The sequence below is a fragment of the Armigeres subalbatus genome, chromosome 1, assembly GCF_024139115.2.
Source record: "Armigeres subalbatus isolate Guangzhou_Male chromosome 1, GZ_Asu_2, whole genome shotgun sequence".
NCBI lineage: Eukaryota > Metazoa > Arthropoda > Insecta > Diptera > Culicidae > Armigeres > Armigeres subalbatus.
In genome coordinates, this window is record NC_085139.1 from 109069464 (window position 1) to 109088003 (window position 18540).

The 18540-nt window shown below is 39.3% G+C and overlaps 1 protein-coding gene across 4 annotated transcripts in view; it reads left to right on the forward strand.

The window, feature by feature from the left end:
* LOC134204721 (steroid hormone receptor ERR2) overlaps positions 1-18540 on the forward strand; it is a 204909-nt gene that overhangs the window by 136390 nt on the left and 49979 nt on the right. Inside the window, exons 1-2 of one of the 4 annotated variants that reach the window (XM_062679510.1) lie at positions 11115-12063; positions 12206-12408. The exons of 1 other annotated variant lie outside the window; for it this stretch is intronic. In XM_062679510.1, the coding sequence (XP_062535494.1) occupies positions 12382-12408 (27 nt within the window). In that variant the 5' untranslated portion in view covers positions 11115-12063; positions 12206-12381. Of the gene's footprint in view, positions 1-11114; positions 12409-18540 lie in introns of those variants that run through there. 2 more of the 4 variants (XM_062679520.1, XM_062679500.1) reach the window with 2 other exon arrangements.

The following is an 18540-nucleotide window of genomic DNA, read 5'->3' on the forward strand; positions in this document are numbered from 1 at the left end:
AATAAAATCAGCATCAAACTGCGATTCTTGAAAAAAATACACGGAAATTTTTTTTGTTTACTATATGTGAAAATTGTGAAATGTTTGAAATGTCATAACTTTTTTGTTTATTAGTTTACCATCACCAAATTTTATGGTAGATAGCTAATATAATGGACCGTTTTCCCGTTATTACGTTCGAAAAAGATAGGGTTTTGAGATATTTGAGTTTTGTGACAAAAATGATATTTTAAAGGCAAAAAATTTTTTTTTTACTGTGCACATTTTCTTAAGAATCACCATTTAGTTGTCTAACTTTGCTGAAAAATCATAACAATCGAACATTCCGTTTTTGCTGTGCAGCTTTTAAATATTTTTGAACCATTTTCACATACACCCTTTTGAAAAGTTAGTCGTGACTCAATATGAAGATTTGATATCGAAAATGACGATTTAGATGAAATTGAAAAACTGTGCAAAGTTTCAACTCAATAGAAAATCATGAATTAAAAATTTTCTTAAATTTTGATGCTGTTGCTTGGAATCGCTCTTTTAGACTTTGGATTGATTACAGATTGATTACTGCGTGGGACAATTTTCCACTGCCGGTTATTGAAAATTTATTTGATAATTTAATCTTTAATCTCTATCTTCTTCTTCTATCTATATCTATATCTATCTATATTCTATATTCTATATTTTTTCTATATATAAAAAACCAATCTATGTATGTATGTTCGCTAACTACTTCTGAACCACTTGGCCGATTTCAACCAAATTTGGTACACTCATTCTCTATCCTCAGGAGAAGTTAACAAAGAGGTGGGAAGGTCATTTGGAAAAGGGGGAGGGGTGGTGGGAGGGGTTTTGTTCAGAAAACGAACAATTCTGTGTAACTTTCAACTCGCAGGACCGATTTCAACCAAATTTTGTACACATATTCACTACGAGGCGGCGATCATATGGGAGGGGATTTGGGAAAGGGGGAGGGGTCTGGAGGGAGGGGTTTTGTACAGAAAACGGGCAATTCAAAGTAAATTATGAACCCCTGTACCGATTTCAACCAAATTTGGTACACACATTCTATCTCATAAGGAAAAGATAACAAAGGGGGTGGGCTGGTCATTGGGAAAAAGGGGAGGGTATAGGGAGAGGTGTTGTTTTTGGAAAACGAGCAACACAGTGTAACTCCCAACCCCCTGGACCGATTTCAACCAAATTTTGTACACATATTCACTATGAGGAACCGATCGTATGGGAGGGTAATTTGGGCAAGGGGGGAGGGGTCTTGTTATTGTTCAGAAAACGAGCAATTTAGTGCAACTTCTGAACCCCTGTACCGATTTCAACCAAATTTGGTAAACACATTCTCTATTCCAAGGATCTATCCCCTTTGTGTTAAATGGTCATTGAGAAAAGAGGGAGGATACGAGGGAAGGGGTTGTCTTTAGAAAACGAGCATTTCAGTGTAACTCCCAACCTCCAGGACCAATTCCAACCAGATTAAATGATTAAATCATTCAACTCTATGAGTAAAGATTATGATTAAAGATTTTTTCATTTTTGACAATGATGACTGATAATTAACGATTAAATTTATTTTGTACAATGATTAACGATTATGAATAATGAAAAAACCGTTGGATCGTGATTAAATGTTGACACACTATGTGTATGATTAATGATTAACGATCGATACTTATGATTAATGATTAATGATTATAAATGATCAAATTGAATGATTTGCATAGTGATCAATAATCGAGTATCCTTTATTCCAAATTTTAAAAGGTATAAAAATTATACGATTATGATTAAAGATTAATGAATAAAGGCAAGGTATGTAATGATCCAGCATAACTTCTGTACCCCTTCCCCGATTTCAACCAAATTTGGAACAAACATTCTTTTTCTTAAGAAGGCGAAGATGATAGGGATGTTATTTAGAAAACGGGAAAGTTGTGGAGGAACTGGCATTGTTCAACTCTCAATCACCTCAGTGTAACTTATGATTTCCCCTTAGCCGATTCAGTCAATTTTCGAACACACATTCTTCATATTAGGGAGACGACGATAGTGGGTTAAGGATGGAAAAGGGGAGGGTGTGGGGGAGTTGTATTGTTTAGTTATCGATCAACTCAACACTTCATCGAAATCATGGTTTGCCCAGTGAAAAGCAATGAATAATGTGTTTCCTTCTGTTTGGTGAATGTGATCCTTTCTCCGGAATAAGGCATAGGTGGATCTTCTTTAGGAATAGATGATTGCCCTGAATAAAGCGATTTTGGGTTGGATCCCTTTTTCAAAATCAGTCAATGTTTTCAAATGAAATCTGCCTTCTTTTAATCAAATGATGATCAATGAGAAAACACAATTATTCTTTCGACCAATTGGTTTATTCATTTTCCGATTGTGAAAAAACTGCGAATCAAACTGGCAACTCCGAGCAAGGCCGGGTACATACAGCTAGTCTGAAAAATAAATCTTATTTCTCAATCCTTGATATAAAATCTGGTTTCCATGAGATAAAAATAAATCAAGGGAGTACTCAATACACTTCTTCTGTAACACCCAGTGGTCAATACGAATATCTTCGTGTGCCTTTCGGATAATGTAATGCACCTGATGTATTTCAACGTTTTATATATATATATATATATTTTTTTTTTTGATAAGCTATAATCATTATTTGGTATTGCACCATAGATTATCTTGTGGCAATTCTTTTGGAATTCTCAGAGGAATGCCTGGTGAAATTCCAGGTCCAGCTAGGACATTTAACGATTTGTGACGTTTGTAGAAAAATAATTGTTATGAGAACAGAGCAGAATTTTCTACAATAATTGTAAGATTTGTTTTTTGGTTTATGCTTCTCTAGGACACCAAATAGTTCTCCGACGATCCCGTACCGCTGGTTGTCTTTTGATAGGAAGAGAAACTTAAGGCGTTCTCAACTAAATGGAAAACTCGGCCCTGAAGAAAATTTATCATTATAATTATATACAACTCGGAATATAACTCCAATCGCAATAATTGTATTCTGTGATGGACTCAAGGTCGTTCTACTGGTCGAGAGGCCGGACGGAATAACTGGAACATGCTTGCTGGCTCCGAATTGTTACGAGATGACCCCGGTAGTGGTTTCAGAGGTGTCACTTCTCCTGTCTGAATTGGTTTGTTTGAAATACTGTCAGATTGTCCGTACCAAATTGCTTAGGAAGTTTGCTATTGTTTTCGTTTCCGCTGTACAAGGACTTTGATTCTTTGAATATTTTCTCATATTCACTTCATCATTTTTTCATATGTTCTGCAATAGATAGGAGAGATGGATATAAAAAAAACATACATATCCATTCTTGCGGAAGGGTATTCTTTTGTGATTTCAATAGGAATACTACGATGAGAGGGTCTCTGGTAGCCATGCGAGCAAAGGCGTAGGATTGCCAATCCGGAGATGGCCAGTTTGATTCTTGGTCCGGTCTAGGATGTTTTCGGGTTGGAAACTTTCTCGATACCCTGGGCATAGTGTATCCATTGTACTTGCCACACAAGATATATACTCATGCAATGGCGGGCATATAAAAGCTTTCAATTAATAACTGAGAAAATGCTAATAGAATACTAAATTAAAACGTAAGCCATGTTCCAGTGGGAATGTAGAGCCATTGAAGAAGAAGAACTACGATGAGAATCCTTCTGGAATTGCCAACGAAATCTTGCAAAGCAAATAGTTTTTAGATTCCATTATTCCGAAGAAAATCCAGCCGAATTTCCGATGGTATCCAAATAAATTATATTTATGTAGGAAATGCTTACTTCAAAGGGGTTTCAAACTTCAATGGGAATTCGAAGAGAATTCGTGTTGGAATCCGAAGAAAATCTATAATCATCGAAGTTATAATGAGACCTTTAGACATTCCTTAGGATAAGCTTCTGGGATTACGAAAAAAGCCTTAAATTTAGAAAGGAATCATCTTGTAAATTCGAAGGAAAACCTTCTGGGATTTTGAAAGGGATATTACTTGATTCCAAAGATTATCCCTTTGGGATTTCACATTTTTTTCTACGATTCTGAAGAAAATCTTTTTGGGATTCCAAAGAAAATCCTTTTGGGATTCCGAATAAAATTATTGTGGGATTCTGGAGGAAATCCTTCTAAAAATTAGAAGAAAACCAATCTGGAATTTCGAAAGGGATTCCGAAGGAAATTTAGGAAAAAAAACTACAAACTTATTTTTTTCCGGGTCTTAGCAATTTGTTAAACTTTAATCGAGATTCACACAGCCGAGCTCCAGCAAACATTTTTTTTGCTGAGATTTCTGTCAAAGTTGCTGAGCATCAGCAAATAATTTGTTGAAAATCAGCTTATAAACGTACAGCGCACGGCAGTGCGTTTTTTTTGTCGCGGTGCAGAAATGAAAATTGAGTGAGTATTTGAAATGAAACTCTCTTGAAATTTCGTAGGGAATCCTTTTGGGAGCCCTGAATGTTTCCGTTTATAATTACAGGAGGATTGCATTGCAAAAAGACCGTGTTTTTAATGGATAACCATTAAAGGATTTCCGTTAGAATCCTCAAATAATTCCCGTCGAAATTCACAAAGCATAATCGTCGGAATCATCAAAGGATATCCGTCGGAATCGTAAAAGAATTCCCGTCAAAATAGTCGGAAGATTCCCGTCGGAATGCCTAGAAGATTCCCGTTAGAATCTTAAAATATTTCCCGTCGGATTCCTTAAAAGATTTCCGTTGGAATCCTCGAAGCAACTCTTTCGGAATCCACGAAAAATGTCCACCGGAATCCCAAAGGTCTTCTTCTTCTTATTGGCATTACGTCCCCACACTGGGACAGAGCCGCCTCGCAGCTTAGCGTTCATTAAGCACTTCCACAGTTATTAACTGCGAGGTTTCTAAGCCAGGTTACCATTTTTGCATTCGTATATCATGAGGCTAACACGATGATACTTTTATGCCCAGGGAAGTCGAGACAATTTCCAATCCGAAAATTGCCTAGACCGGCACCGGGAATCGAACCCAGCCACCCTCAGCATGGTCTTGCTTTGTAGCCGCGCGTCTTACCACACGGCTAAGGAGGGCCCACAATCCTTCTATTGGAACCCCAGAACGACTCCCGAAGGATTCCCGTAATAACCCTCAAAGAATTCCCGTCGGAATTCTCCAAGAATTCAGAATCCTGAAAGAATTCCCGACGAAATAGTCAAAGAATTTTAATCTGAATCCTTACAGGATTCCCATAGCAGTGCTTATAGCAATTCTATCGGAATCCACGAAAACTTCCCATTTCCGTTGAACTTCTCAAAAGATTCCTGGAGGAATCCTTAAAGACTTCCCGGTAGGATCCTCAAAGAATAAAGAATTCACATCATAATCCTCACATAGATAACTGTCGAAATAGTCAAAAGATTTTCATCAGAATCCCTAAAGGATTCTTGTCAGAATCCTCAAAGCAATTCTATTGGAACCCCTCAAGGTATTCTCGATAGAATCCTTAAAACATTCCCGTCGGAATAATCAAAGGATTTCCATAGGAATTTTCAAAGTATAATCATCGGAATCCTCGAAGAATCCTTGTTGAAATCCTCAAAGGATTCCTCGAATAATTCCCGAGGGAATCCCCGAAGGATTCTCTTCGGAATATCCAAAGGATTCCCGTCAGAATCCCCAAAGGATTTCCGTCGGAATCCCCAAAAGATTTCCATCGAAATCCTGAAAGCATAACCATCGGAATGCTCAAGAAATTCCCATAGAAATATTCAAAGGATTTCCGTCGGAATCCTCATAGGATTGCCGTCTGAGTCGTCAAAGTACGACCGTTGGAATCCGCATTGAAATGGTCAAAGGATTTCCATAGGAATCCTTGAAGGATTTCCATAGGAATTCTTGAAGGATTTCCGTACATAGGAACATTTTAGGGATTTCATAGGAATCCTTAAAGGCCTTCCTTCAAAAACCTTGGAGGATTTCTTTCGGAATCCCAAAAGATTTTTTTCGGAATCCTCGAAAAAATCCCGTTGGAATCCCGAAAGGAATTCCGTTAGAATCCCCAAATGATTCCCAACGGAACCCCAAAGAATTCTTGTCGGAATCCCCAAAGGATTTCCATCGGAATCCCAAAAAAGAATAACATTCCCATTCTCGTCGGAATCTTCAAAGATTTCCAAAAGAAATCCCCAAAACATTCCTGTCGGTGTCCCAAATTATTCTCATCATAATCCGTAAAGGATTCCCATAGGAATGTCAAAAAATTGCTATCCCTAAAGGATTCTTTTCTCCGAAGATTCTCAACGGAATCCCCAACGGATCCTCAATACTTAACCGTCGGAATACTCATCGGAATGTCTAAGTCTAAGTCCTCAAAGTACAACCGTTAGAATCCGATAAAGATTCCCGTCGAAATAGTCAAATCATTTCCACATGAATCCTCAAAGGAATTCGCATCGGAATCCCAAAAAGATTAACACCTCCAAAAGATACCCGCCGGAATCCTTAAAGATTTGAAGGATTCCCATTGGAATCCTCAAAGTTTATCCGTCGGAGTCCTCAAAGTACAACCCGTCGAAATAGTCAAATGATTTCCATAGGAATCCTCAAAGGATTTCTTTCGTAATCATTAAAGGATTTCCTTCGGAATCCTTGAAGGTTTTTTTTCGGAATCCCTAAATAATTTCCGTCGGAATCTCCGAAGGATTCTCGTCAGAATCCCAAAAGAATAGGCATCGGAATCACCAAAGGATTCCCATCGGAATCCCAAAAAGATTAACATCCCCAAGAGATTCCCATCGGAATCTTCAAAGCTTAACCGTCGGAATCCTCAAAGGATTGCTATCGAAATATTCAATGGATTTCCATTGGAATCCTTAAAGGGATCCTGTCTGAGTCCTCAAAGTACAACCGTTGGAAACCGCTAAGGATTCTAATCGAAATAGTCAGATGATTCTCATAAGAATGCTTAAAAGATTTCTTCTGTAATCCTCAAATGATTTTCTTTTAGAATCCCCAAGTAATTACCGTCGGAGTCCCCAAAGAATTTCCATCGGAATCCCAAGAAGATTGACAACCCCAAGAGATTGCCGTCGGATTCCTCGAAGATTTCCGAAGGAATCCCCAAAATATTCCCGTCATTAGAAGATTTCTGTTGGAATCACCCAATTACCTAAAGACCCTAAACTTTTTGTTTTTCAACTCCTGAAGAAGTTCTGTCGATATCCTTTTAGATTATCGCCATCGAATATATAGGAAATTCTTTTGCGAACCGGAGTAAAATATGTACTTACTGGTCTAACACATTGCAGATTTCTTCGTTTGCTGCTTCCAAGCCTTTCGATGAATGTTCAGCACCTTACAGGACTTACGGTTTCCCTGTCTAAATATCCTAATCTACGGACAAAAGAAATTAGATCAAATTGAAAAATGAACTAAAGTGAACTCTCCCTAACTCGATATTTTCCCTTAATCGATGAAATTCAAAGTCCCTTGAATGTAGCATACTGCGTTCCCTCCGTAAGTCGATATCTCCCTTACTCGATATTCTCTAAGTCGAAGTAATTTTCCAATGTATTTTTACCTCGCTAACTCGATGTTGTCTGAAACAGTTACATGCACGATATAATAAGAAGTTAGAAGTGAAAAGTGATAAGCGATGAAGTGAGAATGAGAAGTGGGAAGTGAGAAATAAGAAGTTAGAAATGAGAAATGAGAAGTGAGATGTGAAAAGTGAGAAATGAGGAATGAGAAGTGCGAAGTAAGAAGTGATTAGTGGCGATTGAAAAATGAAAATTGAGAAGTTAGAAGTGATAAACCGGAAGGCAGGAGAAAAAATGTGATGTGTGAAGTGAGAAGTGAGAAATGAATAGTGAGAAGCAGGGTTTCAACTTTTCGTTTCAATGAGACCAAAGCAAGCGTTTCTCAGGCCAAGGGAGAATCTTTTTTCGTTGTTTATGTTGAGGATCATCTTTCACCCATCAATCTTTCTCTACAATTAGCCTTGGATGATAAACGAAAACCATGCCTGTTAGATGAAAATTGTTTTTCGTTTCAACATTTTTACCCACTCACTCACTTTTCGCGAGAATTATCGCAGAATAATTACAAAATTGTATGGCCGCGCCGGGATTCGAACCCAGAATAGTAACAATAATAGCCGTAGGGATGCGCTTACTCTAGCCACATCACCACGCTATCTGTATGAAAGCATTCAGTTGTTTGTTCTACATAAGCTACTACCATTTGCATTGAAGATGCCACGAAAAGACTCGAATATGAAAGAAAAAGAGCAAACCAACGTTTGGCGGCAATCGAAGTAAGCGAAAAATGGTTATCACTCTCCAGGCTGTTTTTCTTTCCCGAAAAGTGATTTCTCCCCGAAAATTTTCGTGAGGGAGCAACCTGTGCTCCTGAGATTTAGTGAGCGATACGAACCCTGGCGAGAAGTAAGAAGTTAAAAGTGTAAAAGTGTGCAGTGAGAAATTCTAGATAAGTGGTGGTAGTGGTGAATTAATAGTGAGAAGTGAGAAGGGAGAAGTTAGAAGTGCGACATTTGTAGTGCGAAGTAGTACTGAAAAGTGAGATGTGCGAAGTAAGAAATAAATAGTGAAAAGTGCGAAATGAGAAGTGAATAGTGGGGAGAGGGAGGTGAGAAGAGAGAAGTAAGAAGTAAGTAATGGGAAATGAGGTGTGAGAAGGGAGCAGTAAGAAGTGAAAACTGAGAGCCTAGAAACGAGAAGTGAGAAACGATTTTTTTTCTGTTTCCTTCTTTTTTATCAACTTCCTTGTTGTGTCTTCCTTCTTCTTCATGTCTTAAGCAGACCCCAGACGACAGGAAAAGTTTGACAAACTCTTGCATATTGAAGAAAAAGATTGATGCTGTGAGTACGATCCCAATATATTGAAGTAAATATTGATGGAAATCAGAAAAGTTAGATATTCTTTTCAATATTTCTCCTCATCGCCTCCGCAGTTTGCCCACAGGAGTCGATGACGGTTGAGTGTGTGCGTGTTTTGTGGGCTATACCGCTATTTGATTCGTAGTAAGGACTGTTCAGTTTATAAAGAGGACACGTTGTATTGTCGATGTTTTTTAAACCATCAATCTTTTTAGAAATCTGTTTTGTTTCGTTGAATATATTATCTGACCTTCTAGACATGAAATCCAATTATCAACGAAACAATTCTAACTCAGAAATTTGAGATATTTATAACAATCTCAATTTGTTGGATTTTCAACAGCTAAAACCGTTTATATTCCTTTTTCGGGCTGCCACAGGCTCTACTGTTTCTGGATATCGACAAATTAATGACAGTGTGTTTCTTTCTGATCTTCTTGATGATTCTGTTGACATCCCGATTTACATTTTTTATTATAACTATCAATTTAGCTTATAAAAAAAACTTATGTTTACGCGAAATTCGAGAAGCTTTGACAATAGGCGCCATTTTGTTGGATCTAAACTGTTTTACCTCTTTTCAAAAATTACAGTTGATTGACAGTGTATTATAATATATCAAGCTCTATCTGGTAAAAGGGCGAATGTCGCAAGAGCGAATTCTCTTCGTCGACTTCCCCTCTTTTAAATAAAAGTGACAAGCAGAGGATTTCTTTGCAGTTTATCACCTCAGAATGCAAGTTCGCATTGTTTTCTATCGTGCTGAGGTGATAAACCACAAATAAATCAGCTGCTTGTCACTTTTATTAAAAAGAGGGGAAGTCGGCGAAGAGAATCCTCTCTTGCGGCATTCGCCCTTATTCCAGATAGAGCTTGATATTGTGTATTATAATATAAAGCAGATTCTATCAAAATTGATCAATTTGTCTGTTTTTTATCGTCATGTAAAAGTGTCCTCTCAATAAACTGAACAGTCCTTAATTCAAGAAAAATTTAAATTTTTCTTCAGCTCCACGCCGGCTAATCTGTGAAAATATTGAAGACAAGTATGATGAAAGGTTTGATGAAGAAAGTATTGTCAATATATCTCCACTCACTTCTCACTTTTCAACATCTCACTTCTCGTTACCCAATTATCATCTCTCATTGCTCACCCTTTGCTTCTGTTTATCTTACTACTCATATCACACTATCCTCACTTTGCAACTATCACATCTCACTTCTCATGTCTCACTTCCCACTACTCACATGTTACTGCACAGATCACACTACTTAATACTCACTTCCGTTTCTCAGTACTCACTTCTCACTACTCTGTACTCATTTCGAACATCTCATTTCTCACTTCCCAGTACTCGCTGTTCACTATTCACTCTGAACATCTCACTTCTCATTTCACTTTATAAGGAAACAAATTTAAACTGTTCGGCTAAACGGCATTCGGCCAAATATAAATATATTCCGTATCTCGAAACCTCCCTAACTTGATGGTCCCTTCAATATCGAGTAAGGGAGAGTTCACTGTACCTTCATTGTTTTTAGAACTTCTTCAATTAACCACATCATGCTCCACAACAGATCGTTTGCTAATTGGGGCAAGACCTCACTCCAACTATCGAATGCCGTTCGTTTATTGAGGCGTTTTGTGTTAACTTTTTGCATTGAACAAAGGAAAATTTTACCCGCCAAGAAATACACGGAAACAACGTGGATTTGACATCACATTTCGACGTTTAGCTGCTTTTTAATTGGATTTCGCCCCAATTAACGAACCCCCAACTAAAAAAAAAATTAGCGTACGTTCACTGTACTGTTAAATGTTATTGGTTTTCATAACAAACGGACAAATTAGACAAATTACATGCAAATGACATAATACAACCCTGCTTCGCAGATCATGACCTGAAAACCCCTATCCAGCACACAACAATAATGTTCTAATGGTGAGCTCCCCGACAACTGCGACTTCAGCTCAGCTTGGCTTATTGGCACCACCGTAGAACACCATGCACAAAAGTACGGGAGAATTATCGTCATCGTCATCATCTGCACCATCAGCCGCGCGCCGGCCGAGTCGAGAATTTTATTGTAGCAGAGACGACTACGCGGCGCGCGGTTCTATACGACAGGCACCACAAACAACCAACCAACCGACCAACCAAACAAGCCAGCCATAGCCATCAGCCGTAACCAAGAAGAGCGAGAATATATGAAAAATAAATTCGCGAATCGGTATCTCCTTCAGTACGAGACTTCATGTCGCTCGGTTCGGATCTAATTCTCTCGTCTTTCCGCCGTGGTCGTTAGAAGCCGAAACGGCAATTATCGCTCGAGTCTCAAAACTAATTTGTTGTTAAATTGCTATACAAACCAGAATCTCCGAGAGTTGAAAAACGATTCGAAAATCGTTGACTATCATTGCATAGAGTCTGTTGTCGCGAGCACAGGTAACCTGGATCAAGTACAGTGCCTTACAGCTGGTTGCTACTACGGAGAACATCCGTATTACCCCAAGTAGCTGGCTATCACCATAGTTGAAGTTCCTGTATCCGAAGTATAGTGAAGTGATTCGGAAAATAATCCAGTAGTATTACGGAAGATCTATTCGATTTTTAATCTACCTCAAGCTGCGTAGAACCATTCGCAAACAGAAGTGCCTCCCTCATCCAGATACAGCGCGGATAAACAGCAGAAAAGCCGGTGCGCGGTGGTGGTGCGGCGGAAACCGGCAGTCAGTCAGCGGTGGAGCCGTAAAATTTAATAACAATTTCGCGTTTTTCTCTATCTTCTTGGCGTTCCTCTGCGAGTGTGTTTCGTTGTTGTTTTGCTGCTGACTATGCAATAACGAGAATAAAAGTGAATTTTCGGTCGGTTGGCTTCTTTACGCCTTCCCTTTCGATTGCTGGCTCGCTAATGCCGTGTACCGCGACGGCGACGACGACGACAGGAGGTAGTTTAGTTTACGTTAGTTCGCTCGTTCGTTTCGATTAGTTTGCCGATGCCCGCATGCCTCAAGTATCTACGATTTCTACGGTAGGGAAGTGTCGGGCTGTGTAAATTCGATAGACAGCCAAAAGTGGTGTGTTTGTCCGGCCGTCATCGCGGGAATACCTGCCGGGGTTCTGTTGGAAGAGGGATACTCGCACGGGAGGAGCATTCGACGGATTGTAATTATCAACTGGTACTGTATCTCAGAGTATATACGCTGCCAAGAAGGTGCTTCGTGTTTGTCTCGTTTTTGTGTTTTGATGGTTACGTAGATCGCGCGGTTCGGAAAACAGCAACTGCCGGTGGTTCAGCTTTCTATATACCTCTTTCGGTAGGACTTTGGATTGTGTTACATTGGCAGTGGAGTGTGTGGTCTGTAGAATTCCGGAACTGGAGAAGATAAATAAATAGACGTGCCTTTGCACAATTAAGTGGTGTTCTGGAGAGTTCTGCTGGGAAGGAACTGGTGGTGGATTGGAGCGCTGACGTCGGAGGCTGCTAAAGCCCGAAAATGATGGATAGCTGGATGCAAGAAGTGGTAGGTGCTAGCTCATATATGGTGTTGTCTATATACTGGATCAGTAGTGTGTTGAAAGGAAAACCTTTTCATCATTTTGTAATTAAAGTTATTTGCGTTGCTATTTTGATTATTGTTCTTGATTTTGATTATGTGGGGTTCCTAATAATAAGGAACTTCCGACTTATACGTAATTAGTTTTCCTTAATAAAATTAGCTTCTAACGTGAGTTAAGCCATCTAATAACTTCGGGCGCCGAATCTGATTACATCGATCCATTTTAAGAATAGTGTAGTGACTAAAGTCATATAGCCATGGTCATTTTTTCGTGTTTTGGGGTTCTCGTGGAAAGATTGAACGGATACTGAAATGCATTCCCTCAAACATGTGCACTTCACGATCCAATCATATTCAGAAATATAACCAATCATTGAAAAATTCAAAAGATTCCCAAAAACTCCAGGGAATCCAGGATCCATAATATATGAAAGTTAAAAAAAGCCCAGATTAATCCACCTAGCGGTGATGATACCTTTCTCGCGCATTATAAAATGTATAGAGGAAAGTACTTAAGGATACACACGTGCTTTTTCGCTAGTGTTGTACTAGGCTAGGGCTAAAAACCTCCTAAATAAGGACAATAATAATACAACAGTGCAAGTCCTCGAGGGTTAAGAATTATCTACAAAACTTTCATTGAAATTAATATTTCAGCTACACTGCTTTGACGACAAATACACTTTCAGTGAACGTTTAGCTATCCGGTACAAAATAAGCAGCGAAGCCAGGAGAAAAAGCCGGTGAGCTACTCATACAACTCGGGCGTGGAAGGTCGCCCACTTCGACGGTGGGACCTCCTGCGATACCATGGGTCTGGAAGAAAACACGAGAAGTTTTTCTTCCAGACCCACAGTCATGTGGTCATGTTACCGAAACCTGGCAAGCCACCAGGAGACCCCTTAGCTACTGAAAACGTTAATCCTGAACAGGCTGTCGCCGTACGTGGAACAGGCGGGGGGATTGTCGAACGTGCAATTCGGCTTTCTGAATCCTCGTCCAAAAATACATATTGAAGCAAAAAATACGGAAAAAAATTGTTCTGGAATGTATGAAATTTTGGTTGTTTTTTTGAAAATTTACAAATGTTCACCTACTTTGAAGAGCAATTATGAAGTACTGCTTACAGCTTTTGCACTGGAAGTGCCCCAGGGTGTTGAGTTTAGCCAAAAACTATTGATCTGTATCAAACAAATTGTCAATTTGTTTAAAACCATTGTTTTGTTGTTTTCTCGAAATTGTGTAAATAAATATATGTAGTTTATCAAACATATGATTACATTCCAATCGAAACTCATTAATAAAGTTTGTAACTACTTCCTTTGGCGTCCGTACGCCTGCGGAGTGGACGTCCTTACGTCTCCCTCACTAGCTCTCTTTGCTCATAACTTCTCAGGGTGGGCACGACACCTGCTTGGGGGAACACACGACACATAAACTTTGCAGAAGCGGACTTGACAAGAAAGTCAACGGACTGGCTTGCTACCTAGAGCTGAGGGAATATTTTAAAAGATTTTTTTAAATACATTTTACTTTGTTTATTGTAGGTTCATTTGGTAGGGTTAGTTTTGGGAAGGATTAGAATTTGTTGCGGCCGTTTACTGACGTTGGGTACCTGATGGTGTATTCATGCGACTAAGGGGATGCGCTGGTGACATACCTTGGGTGCCGTTCCACGGGTTCATACGTCCGGAACGATAGAATGGGTTCGATGGGTTGGCTGGCCCGGAAGGAGGGCCAAGATGAAGCCGACGGTGAACACGTGGCGTCGATTGGTTGTTCGCCGGAACAAGGGGCAGGATGCATGCGACAGCGAGGACGTGGCGACACCTAGTAGGTCGCCGGAGGCGTTCAATGGGTTCGTAGACTCGTTACCTGGCTGGGTTCTTTCGACGGGTTCGTTGGCTTGGTCGGCGTCCGACGGGTTCGCTGGCCCGCTTCCCGGAGCAGATGTTGGTCGTGTCAATTTACACGTGGCTGGTAGGCGTCCGACGGGTTCGTAGGCCCGTTTCCCGAAGGGGAGGTTGGACACGCAGACGTATTGGTGGCTTGCTTGGCGTCCGACGGGTTCGATGGCCCGTTTCTCGAAGGAAAGGTTGGACACGCAGAAGTATGGTGGCTTGATTGGCGTGACGGGTTCGCTGGCCCGTTTCCCGGAGCGGATGTTGGACTCGCAGACTTGGTATTGGCTTGGTTGGGGTCCTACGGGTTTGCCGACACGTTTCACCACGGAGCTGAGGATAGATATCGACAACTTACACGTGGCTTGGAGGCGTCCGACGGGTTCGTAGGCCCGTTTCTCTAAGGAAAGGTTGGACACGCAGAAATATGGTGGCTTGATTGGCGTCCGACGGTTTCGCTTAACCGTTTCCCGGAGCGGATGTTGAACTCGCCGACTTGGTATTGGCTTGGTTGGGGTCACGTGGCTTGGAGGCGTCCGACGAGTTCGTTGGCCCGTTTCTCGATGGAAAGGTTGGACACGCAGTCGTATGCAGGGTTGCCATTATGCCAGATATATCTGTCACTGCCAGACTTTTTTTTGGAGCGAAAAGAGAAACCACCACAATGCCAGACTTTTCAAATTTCAGACAGACTTTTATTTTTTGAGAATTATGAACTACATAAACATTTTCAAACATTTTTATTGTGTCATTCAGTTATTACTTTTATATTCATTCAATAACTGAAACTCATATTTATCAATGGCAACAGTTGAAATGTTCAGCAAAAAACATGCCGTATGTATGTATACGTTCGCTTCACAAGACAGCTTCACTTCTCAAGAACCTAAATTATCACCCCATTAGTTTAACCTTTCTAGTGGATTAGAGTCCATTTTGGCCCAAAAATGATTTAAAAACGTTGTAGTTTGGTAATGAAATGAGTTAAGGCTTTTACATTTTTCAACTTTTCCTAACATTTCGAAACAAAATTATTTTTACTTCCAGCGACGTCTAGGAATCCCTAATAGCACAGATCTGACGGCAGCAACCTTTATGTGTCCAGAATTGGTTAAATTATGAATCACAGAAACTCGTCTAAGCTACAGCAAAAACAGTTATACCACGTTATACACAGTGCATTAGCAAGTTAAAAATGACCGCAACTTCATCTCGCTTCCAAAAACTCATGTTTGAATCAATTTCAATCTTTTATAATCAAAGTTATGGTTTCCGCGGATGTTGCAGTTTGACCATGCTAGTTCCCAGAAATCAATTTTGAAGGTATCTTTCAATTCCATTTTTGGCCTAATTTCTTGCTTTTCGAGTTCTGAAAATGCTTACAATGATCCCAAAAATGTAATCATTGTCTGTTTCCATGGCTTTCTACATTCCCTGGTTATTCGTTGAATCGGCGTCCTTCTGCAAGATCCGAAACATCATTAAACTCTTTTTAAGTCCTGATTAGCCACTAGAAGTCCTACGGAATATTCGGGGCATACGTATTAGTTAACAGTTCTTAAAACTCATCCGTCTCTGAATATCGAATGATTTGCGTGGTCCGTTCTCATGAATTTGAGTGGCCACCGGAATTCCTGCGGAAAATCCGGAACCTTCGTAAATGTGGTCAATTCATGATACTCAGAGCGCAATATTGTTCAATTTTTATTATCGTACTCTGAGTAACAAATGATTGTCGTAACCCCTTCTCATGGACTTGTTACGCTTCGGAAGATCAAAATCCTCTGCTATTATGGACAATTCATAAAAAAAAATTCAATTTTTATCTATGTTTATTAATATTGTTTTTGAAATACCTATGGGCTTACGGGTACCGTAGACCGTTTTAAATCTGAATACTTTTTAATTTGAGCTCCGTTTGATAGTTAATCGATCAAAATAAAAAAATAAAAAAATAAAAATTAAAAATGGTTTAAACCATTTGTTGTGTCATTTGTTGTTACTTAGAAATTGGAAATAAAAGCGAACCCCGTTATTTTGAATGAAGTCAAGTTTCGCCAATAATTATTTATATTATTTTTATAATTTTCAGATATTTCAGAGCGCAGATTTCATTCAATTCTATTTACATTTTCTGAATTGCCTAAAATGGTATGATTTTAGGAATCTAATTTTTATGGATATCAAATAGTTTCAACAAATACTGGAGGTGGAAGAAGATATTCTTTTTAAGAATAAATTTTGAAAAACATACAGCAAGAGCAAAAAGAGGGTAAAACAGATTTTTTTAAATATTGGCACAAATAATTAGATGACATTTTTAGTTAGAATCTCTTATTTGAAAAAAAATATACAGGCGAATTTCTTCGCCAGATTTTGCCAGATTTTTAATTTGTAGCATGCCAGACTTTTCCCAAAAAGTAGTGGCAACCCTGGTCGTATGGTGGCTAGATTGACGTCCGACAGGTTCGCTGGCCCGTTTCCCGGAGCGGATGTTGGACTCGTAGACTTGGTATTGGCTTGGTTGTGGTCCAACGGGTTTGCAAGCACGTTTCACCACGGAGCTGAGGTTGAATATCCAGAACTTACACGTTTACAACCGCTCGCGTCCACTCTCCACCACTGACTCCACGATTCAAACTTTTTTTTCCTCTTTCTTCGCTGCCCCTTTCGTTCAGTTCTCGGGTTGTCGCTTTTTCGCTCCAAAAATGTGGGTTGCCCGATTTTATTTCGCCGGTTGTGGAAAATGTCCAGGGGTGTGTTAGTTACTTTTTTTTTTGGATGGGATGGGTTTTTTTTGTTTGGATGGAATCAGTATCGTTGACCATATTGTTACCTCATTCGGTAACAAGTTTTAATAATTGTGTATTTTTAATTTCAACATATTGTCTTGTACATTATATGCAAGGCGATTAGTAAACTAAAGCCAATTGAATCCTGCCCTCCACAACCAGCACTATGTATGAAAGGCTGCGGAACAAAAGATCAAACGGGCAAAACGTCGAATGATCTATGACGAATAATATGTTTAGTATATGCTTCTGAACTAAAATGTTGGATCTAAAGGTTCGGAAGCCTAAAGCATAAAGGTTTTTTTTTCGGACAAAGGTCGGTTGCTTCGTTGCAAGAGGTTTAGAAGCATCCTTCTACAAACTCAGTTTTTAATTTTGCAGCTCGGCAAAAATCCGCACAGCCGTCTGCCCAGTAAAATAAAAACTGGTATCCCGGCAAAAATGACGTTTGTTAGCTGATTTTCAGCAAATTATTTGCTGATTTTCAGCAACTTTGACAGAAATCTCGGAAAAAACATGTTTGCTGGGGCACGGCTGTGCGAAACTCGGTAAAAGTTTAACATTTTGCTGAGATCCCGGTAAAAAAAATTAAGTGTGTACGCTTGAAACGAGAGGATTGGTGTAGAATCCGTCGTTTCAAATAGTAGCGTTAGAGAAGGTACGCCGTAATAATAGGCAAGGTAAAAAGTGCTCGAATCGATTAGTTGTATGTATTAGAGAGGGGGGTTACTATACAAATAACAAGTGGGTGAAGTCATGAACAGGAAATTTTGATGACTCGGAAAATTTTAATGATGAAAACCAAAATCAAGCAAGAACCGGAAACCCTTAAAATTTTATCTGAAAAAGAATTAGAAGTTTCTTGGCGAGTCAGGAAGACCTAATCGATCTTTCCTGTTTGGACCGCCGAGCTGAAAAGTTAGTTTTGAAGAAGTGAGAAAATTTAAAGAAAAGTTTAAGTAAGTGAACAAATTAGAAAATATAACAAAGAAGTAAAGTTTTAATGTTTGAAATTAATTTTCAGAATTTGAGATAGCTGCCAATAATAAATCCTAAAAAAATCGTGAGTCGTTAATAATAAAATTGTTTTCAAAAGTAAGTTTAAAAAAGTAAATGATGAATAATGAGAAATTAACAAAAGAAAATATTGCAGGGAAATAAGAGTGAAGAAAGTGAGTCGTAGAAAAACAAAAAATAGTGAAGCAGGCAGCGGGAAAAAAACGGTAAATTTGGTGAAATAAAAGTGTAAAGCGTGCGATTGGTATTAATCGGATATTTTGTGTAGCCACACTCCGGTGGTGAATCCATCTTGGGATCCTACGCTGCGGGATCGGAGCCCGAAAGTGTGAGGTTAGAGTAGTGCGAAGTCGATCGGTCCTCACCCAAAAGGATCAGTTAACCCA